At 41.9% G+C, this 12,217-nt stretch overlaps 1 protein-coding gene across 1 annotated transcript in view; it reads right to left on the bottom strand.

Moving 5' to 3' along the window:
- LOC309534720 (uncharacterized protein) overlaps nt 1-12,217 on the bottom strand; it is a 97,137-nt gene that overhangs the window by 81,227 nt on the left and 3,693 nt on the right. Inside the window, exons 2-10 of the mRNA XM_082227030.1 lie at nt 10,255-10,564; nt 9,305-9,467; nt 8,068-8,217; nt 7,231-7,391; nt 5,938-6,129; nt 5,281-5,416; nt 4,775-4,962; nt 3,643-3,781; nt 2,816-2,988 (exon numbers count right to left, since the gene is read on the bottom strand). Coding sequence (XP_082083156.1) covers nt 2,816-2,988; nt 3,643-3,781; nt 4,775-4,962; nt 5,281-5,416; nt 5,938-6,129; nt 7,231-7,391; nt 8,068-8,217; nt 9,305-9,467; nt 10,255-10,455 — 1,503 coding nt within the window. The 5' untranslated portion in view covers nt 10,456-10,564. The remainder of the gene's footprint in view (nt 1-2,815; nt 2,989-3,642; nt 3,782-4,774; nt 4,963-5,280; nt 5,417-5,937; nt 6,130-7,230; nt 7,392-8,067; nt 8,218-9,304; nt 9,468-10,254; nt 10,565-12,217) is intronic.

Here is a 12,217-nt window from a genome sequence, read left to right as displayed (position 1 = left end):
AAGTCCACAGGTATTGTTATGTATCGTGCCCAAAAATAGGCAAGGTGATGACTTAATGAGTAACTCTACCAAGGGGGAAGAGTTATGATATTTCCTTCCTGTTTTCCCTTTTTAGGAACTGTAAAGGTTACTTTCCTTCTGGACATTTCTAAGAAGGCATTTCTGGCAGTGCAAATCAAAGCACTGTCAATAAAGAAATTTAAAACTTTTACTAAGGAGGATGACTTCTGTTCCTGACACATTTGGACCAGTGGTGATTTCAACAGCTATAAACAATGGCTAAGGAGGCCAGAGGAGTCAAGCTGCTTGCCTTCTGTTCAATATTACATAGGTTACATTTTTTTCTGGCAACAGAATGACTTGATCTGGGACTGGCAACCAGTACCTCTCCAGCTGGTTTTGGGTCTCCAACTCCCAGCAGCCCCAGCCAGTATGGCCAATAGACAGGGATGATGGGAGAAGGATCATTCAGAGGGCCAGAGCCCTCTAGTACTAGATAGTCTTCTCCAGTAGCAGGCCATGTGAAGAAGAGAAGTTGGTGCAAGGCAAACACATTGCCAGGAGCTCTGGATTGGCTCCATCAGTGTGTTTACAGCACACTAACATCACTGCTATGTTGATTTTTTTCCTCCCAGTAAGCAGCAGCAACAGAGCTCTTGGGAGGTCCAGTGAGTGCTACCATACCATCTAGTTCTACTCTTAGCCAAGCCGTCATCTCTTAGCCTTGGTTCCCCATCTTAAATACAAATACTTAAATACTAAAACTGATGATAATCAGGTGGCCAGGTGGAATTGTGTCTACAGTGGAACGGAATGGCAAGTCCTTATTCCTGCCTCTGCGCACGTGGAGGATCAATGGCTGCAAGCTACAACACCATGGACTTCTGCTGGGGGAGGTCAAGTATGAAAGCACTCAGTCGCTAAAATGTTGCTGTGGAAACCAGAGGCTCCCACCTTTCGGGGCCCAGGGGTACTTCTGAAACTATTGTGGGGACCAGGAAATACCTATTTCACAGAAGAAATAATAGTTGTGGTCAGAAAAATTCCTTCCCCAGAACAAAACAACAAAATAACTTTCATTATTATTCATCTTCTTGTGACCAGGTGGACAATAAGTTCATTGTTCTTTAAAACCGAGTTTGAATTGTTAGTTTCAGTACTGCCAAACCTGGGGTAAGGAGCACATCCTGTTGCATTATTTGAGAGATTTATAAAAACACCTTCTCCCCCAAACCCACATGTATCAATACATGCCCACCTGGAGACACACACCATCCAACAGAGGGGGGAGCCAAATACCTGGGTGTCAAATACCACCTGTGCAATACTTTCAAAGATATCGTAATTCCCTCACAGAAGCAAAGATTGATTTATAAGGCAATTTCCACCACAAAGCCTCCCAGTCTCGATCACTGAGCGAAAGCTGGATATTTTGTTCCCAGCACAACTTCTCACCAGCAGGTCCACCTACAGTGGCATCCAATATAATTTTAGAAAGAACTGAGAGTAAGCCTTTATTATTCAATAATAGTTGTTCAAAGGCCTTAAGACTCCATGTTCCTTCTCCCAAAGAACACCACAGGAGAGATTGGTTCAGGCCAAGCATACATCAAGCCCAAGACTCTCAAAGAACTGCAGGCACAATATCCCCAGGAAATTTCTGCTTGAATGTTTTCAACTGGACACAATAGTACTGATGGAAAGGGAGCATGCATCTTCTGACATTCTCCTCTGCCCCTGCCCCTGTGAGTATCAGCAATATGTGCTCCCTGACAGCCAAATTGACACTTTTAACTATTTTCATAGAAAGCACTTTGCAGACTCAGTTTTCACCTTGTTATCCATCATGTTTATTAAAGAACAACAAAATTGTTTTGGGAAAATAATAAAACCTAGGGAATATTCATTGTCCACCATACAACTCAAGAGTTCTATGCTTAACCCACCATTTTTTCTATATTTAGAAGCACATTTAAACTCTGGCCTTGGGGTTTGGGCCAACAATACAGAACAGAGATAGTCTCAGGGTCATGGGTTTGAGCTCCACATTGCGTGAAAGATGGGGGGGGGGGTTGACCATTTTCCGCAACGTTAAGTTGTTGAGCTTTTTTTGGGGGGGGGGTTGTTTAATTTAAGATGAGGATCTATAAATTTTGTTGTTGTTTTTTAAAAAATTGCCCCTACTTTTCTCAGACATTTTGCCAATTCAGCAAAAATCTGCCCAGACATCATTTTGCAGCCCAATTCCTGGGAAAACCCAGATATATGGCAGCCCTAGATTAGCCTTGGGGTCCCTTGCAACTCTGAAATTATATGAGTTTATGAATTGGTTATGTAACAATATTTTCGAAGCAACATTTTCTAATTTTATAAACATAGGCAGGAATTCCCTTAGAGCAAGCAATGCCTTTTCTTCACTACAACCAGGACATAATAATATTGAAAATAGTGGGATGGGGGATAGACCGCCTGACCAAGAAGTGGGGGGATAGAATTTGGATCCTCACCAATGAAACAATATTATTTGCATACATACACCCCCCCCGAGAATCATGGGAAATGTAGTTTACCCTTCAGAGAGCTACAATTCCCAGCAGCCTTAAGTTATAGTTGCCTGAATTCCTTGAGTGGGGAAATGTGAACTGAATGCACTTTTTTTAAAGGTACAGGCTGCAATCCCAACCCTGCTTACTTGGGTTAAGTCCTAATCAATTCTGGCTTAACATAATTAATACTAAGCCACAGGCGTGTTTCTGCCCCACAAACTAATCCAACTTTTTAAAGAAATGACAATGCTATCAGATGGGTCCCCTTAGCGAGAGAATGCACATATCCGGTATGGCAGGGGAGACAATGCCAAACCCATCCTATATTCACGGCTTAATGTCTCATTCTTTGGAGCTTGGAAAGTGAACTTCTGAATTAGGGCAGTGAAGAAAAGAAAGAGCTCAGTCCTCGCCAACTGCTCTCCCAGACAAGCTCGCTTTCCTGGAAGAGGGAGAAAAAGACTGTTTCAGTGGAGAGCTTTTGCTACAGTAAACAGCTGCACAGTTTAAAACAACTCTGAGAGAACAAATACTTTAAAACAGTATGTTATTACAAAATAAAGATAGAAACCAGTCCTCTGCATTCCCTAGTGTAGCAAATGGGAACACTGAACAAATATGATCATGGTTTTTGAGAATTTGGAATAGATACATTTCAATTAACATAAATTTCTCTCATATGTAGTTTTGGAGAAAATTTCAATTTCATGCTTATTTTATTAGGAATCTCCCTAATCTGCATATAGCTTATGTAGCTAAGGGTGTGGCAAACAGAGTTAGTTGCTCAAGTTCCAGATGGAAGTAGGTTTCTGTTCTAGGGCAGCTGAGAAAGGTCCCAGTAAATATTCCCTAAAAAAATCCAAACTGCTTGCTTACTGGGTGGAGGCGGGGGGGAGTTTATCAACACCATTTCATGTAACATCCCACCTCCCATGGCAGCCATTTTGTGACATGCACACAGAGCACTTCCTCAAAATCCCAAATGTGACCACTGGTCCCAATAATAACCCCAGCAATACACAAGGCTCTGAGCAACCAAATCACCATCATATTGTCACTGTTGCAGTTCTGATGAGCAGCCCATGAACTTTTTTACCTGCAGAGAATGGCAAGAACGCATCCCTTTTCATAAACTGATCATTTTCCAGGAAATGGCCAGGATTAAACTCATTGGGTGTTTCCCACTCATCCTTGTCAAACAGCACAGAGGTCAAATTGGCGAGCATTATGGTTCCCTGGCAAAGGAGAAGCAGAGAAGAAAGTAGATAAAAATGACAAGGCGCTTTCGAGTACAGTGGTACCTTGGGTTACAAACACCTTGTGTTACAAATACTTCAGGTTACAGACTCCACTAACAAGGAAGTAGTACCTTGGATTGAGAACTTTACCTCAGGATGAGAACAGAAATCACACAGTAGTGGCGTGGTGGCAGCGGGAGGCCCCATTAGCTAAGGTGGTACCTCAGGTTAAGAACAGTTTCAGGTTAAGAACACACCTTCGGAATGAATTAAGTTCATAACCAGAGGTACCACTGTATTCTCTTTGAAATTATAGTAGTACTAAGCCTCTATCCCCTGACAGAGCAAGGATATGTTCTGAAAGCAATATTTACTTCTCATTATTAAGTAATTCATCCAACGAAGTCCCACAAAAGCACAGTTCCAATATAGATTTTAAAAGACATTCAAAGTCAGGTTGGGAATCAATATGGTTTCCTCTCAAAGAAAAAGAAGAGAAGATAGTAGATTAAACTGGCAGAGAACTCTTTGTGTTTTTATCTGTGCAACTATCTACAGCAGTACTGAGCCTCCTGGATCCAAGTCCAACCATTCTTGCCTATTGCTCATGCTGGCTCAGGTTGGTAAGAGTTGGACTTGAACAACATCTGGAGGACCTCATGTTGGCCAACCCTCATTTAGAACTCTGGCTTCAAGTTTTTGTATCTTGAAGGAAGAGGAAAGGAAAATAAGAATGGTATACAGTGGTACCTCGGGTTACAGATGCTTCAAGTTACAGACGCTTCAGGTTACAGACTCTGCTAACCCAGAAATAGTACCTCGGGTTAAGAACTTTGCTTCAGGATGAGAACAGAAATCACACGGCAGAGGCGGGAGGCCCGCTTAGCTAAAATGGTGCTTCAGGTTAAGAACAGTTTCAGGTTAAGAATGCAGCTCCAGAACAAATTAAGCTCTTAACCCAAGGTACCATTGTATCATCTTAATACTTACTTTGGGAATATGAAACCCAGCGAGTGTAGTGTCCTTAGTTGTCATCCGGGGCACATTCGAAGGCACAATGTTGCTTATTCTTTGAATTTCATGAACAACCGCATTGGTATACGGCATGCTGTCCCTGTCATCCATTGCTGGCTGGCGAGACTGGCCAATCACAGAATCTATTTCTGCTTGGACTTTTGCTGCAGAGAAAAGAAAATCTGCTATCAATACAAGGAGAACAGACATAAACCAATATCTGCAAGGAAACTGCATCTTGATGTCCCACCACTGAGTACCCAGTAGATGCTGACAAGGGATAGACCCTCCTGATTAGCGGTATCTCATTTGTGAAATTCCCTTCAACTGAAAAAGCACACAGGACTTTCACTAGTCAAGTTTCAGCAATGCCTTAAGACTTCATTCTTTTATTGAGGGGAATGTGTGTTTTCTGACGAGTCCACCTGAAGCTGCAGTATTCCGACTGTAATGAAAGGCAAATGAGCCAACTACAGTTCTACCTTGAATTTCTGGGTATATGGCCATGTAGAGCAAAGCCCAGCGCAGGGTTGTAGAAGTTGTTTCTGTTCCAGCAAAAAACAGATCCAGTGTTGATTGTAGGAGGCTTTCTTCATGGAAACTGGAAGGGGCATCCTCCTTAAAGCAAAGAAAATGCACCAGGGATGGTGTCATTAAAAATACCATCCTACTGTCAGCCCCACATGTCAAGAGATCACCAGTGGATCCAGTGACTCTAATCCTGCCTCTAGGAAGCTCCAGTCAAGAGTCCTATGACTCTCTGATGCTGGCATAAAGTTTGGGTTTGTTCTGGTCAATAATTCCTGGTCTGGGTTTATTCAGGCAACAGAATCCTTTAGTCGTGAGATGCCTCCACTGCAGAGATTCTTTTAGTCATGTCAACTGTTTGCTCTCACAAACCACCGACTAGTGGTGAAATCCCAGCAGTGAACAAGTGGGGAGGTGTCTCCCCACAAAATACATGACCTCATATTCTGTGCATGCAGAAATGTATTTTGTCTGAGGTCATAAATTCAACAGAAGGAATATGGTCAGGCACTAAGGACCATTCAGACAAGCCACATGACTAGTTCTGGTTTTTAATATTGCTTCTCTGCCTTCTACTACTGTTTTGTTATTAAAGATACATACTTTTTTACCTTTTTATCTCTCACCTTGGCCATTTCATTTAGGTAGGCGTCAATGAAGTCTCTGGGTTCAGATGGGTTCCAGTCTTCTTTGTGTTTTTCAATGATTCCTCTCACAAAGGATTTCAACTGCCCCCATTTTTTAAAAAGTGTCTGATGGGGCCCTGGCAAGTGCTTCATGACAGTAGGAAATGCATCGTACAGCTGAGGAAACAAACACTAATATCATATATGTGAAGGAAAAACCCTCTCAAAAAGCATTCACATCATGTCGTTGTCATGGGAAAGGAGCTAGCAGAAATAAAGGCTGGTGTGCACAGGCTCAAAGATGGCAGACTCTCCTGGAACCAGAACAAATATTGCACTCACCACTGCTTACGATGGGACCCCATGGCAATGTCTTAACTTCTTGGTTAGAATGTACAGATTGCAAATCAAATGGCATCATTGTGGTTAGTTCTACAAACACAACTTGTAATTCACTGATTGACTTCCCAAGAAGATGATTACCATTTTGAAAATGGCATGTGCCAATTGCCTGCTGATGTCAAGAATATTCAGGGTTTCCCTTTGATGATGCCCATCTGCATGGGGCTTCCATTCACAGACTAGAACAGGTTTGTGTAGGATCAAGTCACACCCTGTTCACATACACAGAGATTTTATTCACAGTCACACATGTGACAGCCCTCCTATTAGTAATTTCATTCTCCCATTGCTGTTGGATCTTGTGATCCACTGTTTACATTCCATAGTGATAGGAGTGTGGGAACAGAACTCAGACACCGTACTTCCATTCTATGTGCTTTTGTACTCTTTGTTCTCTGCTTTCGGACAGAGAGATGTGTGTGAAGCTGCTGCTCACACTCAGCCATGTTTGTTGTTTCGATCTTTTGTAAATAAAGAAGCTTTTGCGATGCCAAATACCTACAGCCTCACTTCTTTGCTGATACTCTGCTAATGCTAAGAGCGTGCCCACAGCTCCACTGGATGTGGGTCACTGGACACCTGCGTACGAGCAACAGATATACACATACCTCCAGCCACTTCAAAACACAACCTCTGCTGTAATAAACAATTCCGCAACCCACATTGCAATACTAGAGTCTTTAGTGCCTTGATTAAAAATGCTAGAAGGCAAAGGAATATGGATGAGTCAAGAGACTTGAATGAATAGTAAGGGAGAAAACAGGAATGAGAACATGAAGAAACAGGAGGACCCAAAGCAAATGATTGCACAGTCAGCAAGAATGTGGGGATGTGTCTGGAATCAAAGCAATTCTGCTGAACTCAAAGAAGACCTACCATACTCCAAAAACTTCCCTGAAGGTGGCTTGCCTCATCAAACAGGTGCAATAAATTATGGAAACGGCTGTCATGGTAATCAAAGCGTTCCCCAAAAGTGATGGAACAGATGATATTTGAAACAGCATTATTAATCTGAAAGTGAGGGTCAAATGGCTGCCCTGGAGAGAGAGAGAAAATGGTGCAGAAGGAATTGGGGTGCTTCTAGCTTCCATGTAACAAAAACAGAAGGCAGGGAAAGTGGTTGGATGTTGATGAGGCAGGATTTGTTTTAGCTGAAGAAATCATTTCATATTAACATTATATCTTGTAATTTAACCTGGGACACTCAGGACTCTGAGGCCCATTTATATTTATTCTCCATAGGCAATGATTATTCTGCAGTATGGTGATATTGATCTGAGAGGCAGGAGGTCAGGAAAGGGCATTTTTGTAACAATGCCTGTCAAAAAGGATAAGGACCGTCCCCATCAGAGACAGTATAGAGACACACTGATATACCAAAACTATCAAAAATCTGCAGATATCCTCAAAACCCAACCTTTGCTCTTATTCTGTTCTAGTTCAGGGGCTTTTTAGGGGCTTTTAGCTCCCATGGCAGGTTCCAACACAGAGCTTCACACTAGAACTTTTGTGCACCATAACGAGCCTCTGTGGAGCTTCCTATCAACATCCCCTTCGCCATCACAGGATCATTTCTGTCCAAGCAGAGCTATATTTGTGTGAAGAAATAATGCCAGAAAGCTTTGCACCTAGCTGATGTAGTTTTGACCTAGTTCATACAAAGTAGCAACTTAAGGTAAGATGGGCCACAGGATTGTTGACTTTGGTTCTCACCTTTTTCAGCTTCTATTGCTTCGTTTAAGTAACGGCTTTCTTCCTGTATTCTTTCTTCTAAAGACCTTTTGCCCAAACCAAAGTTTCTGAGTGTTGATAAGGCAAACCGTCTTTGTTGTTTCCAGATGAGACCATTAGAGAAGACCAGTCCTAGATGGGAAGGAGTAATAAGTACGTAGAGCAAGTAAGTAGATTTAGCAATCTTGTTAATTCCAAGATGGACTCCTCTTTGCTTTCCATTATTCTGCTTGCCTGCTCATGGCATGTTGGAAAGACAGCAAGGCATTAGAAACTATCCAATTTGTGCTGGTGGCTTTTATCTGGTTCTCTGAATTCTGCCGTTTGCTGTTACTGCTGTTTCATTGATGCTTTTTGTGTGTTTCACTGTTTGGGTAGATTTTTTAATATCACTTTTATTTTGTCCTGTGAAATACTGTGGGAACTCTTGATAGAAAAGCAGCATTAAAAAAATACTGACAGGTGAAGAAGTCATGCAGTTAAGCCACTCAGGCTTTCTTTTTTCCTGGAATTAACTGGTTTAGATTTAAAATGGGGGTCCCACTCTAGCCCCTTCTGTAATTATTCACACCCTTCATTTCTCTGTGGTTAATAGATTTCTTTTTGTTTTGTTTTGTTTCATTTTGCTATCCCTCCTTATGAACTGTAGTCTGTTTTCCAGGATTTGCACTATAACCAGCTAAATGACTTTGAAGAAGATGCTACCTCTTCCTTTCATACTTAAGCACTAACTATTATTCCATCTCTACTAGCGATGGGACAGAAATTCAGTTCAGCTTGCATTTAAATGCAATCTTACTTCGGTCTCACGTGCTGAAACAATGCACAAACTGGAGTGTTACTGATGTGTAAGTGTTGCAAACTGAAGAATGGAATAATGAAGAACTGATTGAAAGAAAAACCAACAGATTCCTCCATCCATAATAATGCCAGGTTCTTATTTACAAGCTGTTTATCTTCAGTACTCAATACTGAATGGTGAGTTCAGTTAATCTAAACAGTTTAGTAGATATACTTTTATGACACATCTTACTACTAGTAGTTTAAAGATGCAAGGAATGAAAAAGAAGATTAAGGAAAGATCTAACAATGAGTCCTGAATATTTAAACTTGAGGAATAATCTAAAAGGTTCCCCAATCAATGCAGACCATTAAAAATAAAAAATAAAAAGAAATTATTTAATTATCTAAATAATTGACAACATTAAAAGAAACTTACCAGATGACCCAAACATTTCCTGGGTACCAGGACTACTTGGTCGATCTACAAAGTTTTCACCCTGATGGACAAGAGCCTGTTTCACCAGATGCAATCCATTCACAACCACAAACCTCATGCTTCCAACCTGAAGACTGTAGACATTGCCGTATTTTTCTATAAGCTGGATGGAGATTGAGGAAGAATGTAAGAAATGATTTATCCTCTCTCTATATTATATATTAATTTGTCTGCTTGGTGCTTCTTGAATGCCTATATGGAAGAAGGGAACTTCTTTGATTGCCATCAAATATATCAGGGACATCAGAAATGCCAAAATGCCAGGGTCTGTACATGGACAGGCCCCCTCCATCCTCCACCTGCAATGTATTCATTAGAGTAACTTTGCCTAGTCTACCACACAGAGTTGTTCCAAAGATAAAAGTGGGGAAGGTAGGACAAGGAGCAACAAAACATACAAAGACACACAAAAAATACTCTGCCAACCACGGTAAGTGAAAGGCAGTTGTAAGACCCAGATTTGTTACAAATAACTGTAGAATAAAATAGATCCTCAAAGTTAAGAGGCAAAACACTTCTGGATACCATATTCTGGGAACAAACAAAAAGAAAGGCATTTTTCTTGGTGCCCCCACACATGGGCTCCTCGCAGACATGAGGCTGACCTCTCTCAGAATCAGGATGCTAAACCTGGAAGCATCTCAACCTGCTTCTCCAGCCAGGGTCTTACACTCCTTTCCAGTGCAATGTAGGGGCATATTTTGGTAGTATGGCACCCTGAGAGTGACCAAAATCTGGCACACATAAATGGATCTTCACAGTGATCGATCCTCTCAATTCTTTGCCCACTTTGCTCAGTGCCCTATGCCAGGGAACCACTTGAACCACCCCAAATCTGGCACAGCAGTGTAGTATTTAATTCATGCCATAGGTTTTTCCTTCATCCTTACCTTTTGTAATGAAATGTGAGGCTTCTTGAAATCCACATGTAGCATATTACCCAGCAAAGGAAGAAGCATGGGCCCTGGGGGGTAATTCCTTGGGCGAATATTTCTCTTGTAATCAGCAAGAAGTAGAAATGTAGCCAGAAACACCAGAGTGACCTGCAGGGACAAGGCCTCCCAGAGGACAGAGAGCAGCTGCAGCAGCATCTTCAAACCCACCTAGGTGTTACTTTCGCAGATTGGTCTGCTGTCTGCTGAGGGAAACCCGAATCTGATACCACTAGAGCAGCCACACCTGTGTTCTTGGCTAATGCACCTGCAGAAATGAGAGCAAAGTCTGCATATATTACTGTACATCATGCCCATAAAGAGGCAGGAAATGACCTAATGAATGATTCCACCAAGCAGGAAAAAGAGAGTGGGGAAAAGCGGCAATCGGAATTAAAATATTTCCTTCCTATTCTCACTTCTTTGGTACAGCAAAGGTTAATTTCCCTCATGACATTTCCAAGAAGGGTTTTCTCCCCGTGCAAATCAAAGCACTGTCAATAAAGAAAATAAAAACTTACACTAACCAGGATGCCTTCTGCTCCTGAAAGGTTTGGATCAGGGGTAGTTTCAGCAACTCTGACCTCTGGCTAAGGAGGCCAGAGGAGTCAATCTGCTTGCCTTCTGTTCAATACAGTGGTGCCCCGCAAGACGAATGCCTCGCAAGATGGAAAACCCGCTAGAAGAAAGGGTTTTCCGTTTTTCAATGCGCTTTGCAGGACGAATTTCCCTATGGGCTTGCTTCGCAAGACGGAAATGTCTTGCGAGTCTTGAGATTTTTTTTCGCTCCCTCCCCCCTTTTTCTAAGCCACTAAGCCTTTAATAGCCTTTTAGCAGCTAAGCCGCTAAACTGCTAGGCCTTTAATAGCCGCTAAACCGCTAATAGCGCTAATCCGCTAATCCGCTAATAGGGTTGCTTCGCAAGACGAAAAAACCGCTAGACGAAGATACTCACAGAACGGATTAATTTCGTCTTGCGAGGCACCACTGTATTGCATAGATTATATTCTGTTTTGGCAACAGTATGACTAGATCTGGGACTGGGAACCAGCACCTCTCCTGATATTTTCGGTCTCCAACTCCCAGCAGCCCCATTATTCCACGGACGTTCCATGGACCCCTGACAGTTCCTGATTGATGGCTGCATGGTGAACGCGGATTCCTGATATTTTTGGTCTCCAACTCCCAGCAGCCCCAGCCAGTATGGCCAATAGACAGGGATGATGGGAGAAGGATCATTCAGAGGGCCAGAGCCCTCTAGTACTAGGCAGTTTTAGCCAGCAGCAGACCATGCAGAAGGGAAGAAATTGATGCAATGCAAATGCATTGCCAAGAGCACCAGATTGGCTCTTTCACTGCAGTGTTGTTTCTCTCCCTCCCATAAGCAGCAGCAACTCAGCTCTTGTGAGTTCCATTGAGCGCTACCATGTCATGTAGTACTAGTCTTAGCCAGGGCTTTTTTCCCCCAGCCAGAACTCACCAGAACTCAGTTCCGGCACCTTTCATGCAGAGGCGTAGGAAGGTCAGGTGGTACCCGGTGCAGAACATTTCTTGTCACTCCCCACACACTGATTATTAATTTTTTTTGCCTGCAAAAATGGTTTTATGTTATTTCATATTTTCTTACAAAGGAATGTGGATTCTGAGCCTCTGATAACAAGTAGGCGACTATGGACAGATACTTAAATCTACAGGATGGATTGTGTTTCGGCTTGTGTTATTTTATTTATATTCATTGTTTAATTATTTAATAAAATTTATTTTAAAAAACATGCAAAGCGGTTTATAAAAAAAAAAAACCACCACAGCAGTAAAATCAAGAAAAATTAACAATCCTACTTTAAAACATACAAAAGCTAAAATATCAAGATTAAAATTACTTCAACTTCCTAAGCATCTAGGTATGCTTGGGTATGCTAAA

Source organism: Podarcis vaucheri (assembly GCF_965113315.1).
Source record: "Podarcis vaucheri genome assembly, chromosome: 6".
Classification (NCBI taxonomy): domain Eukaryota; kingdom Metazoa; phylum Chordata; class Lepidosauria; order Squamata; family Lacertidae; genus Podarcis; species Podarcis vaucheri.
Note: the sequence above shows the minus strand (reverse complement) of the source record. Positions and strands in the feature narration are given on the sequence as shown.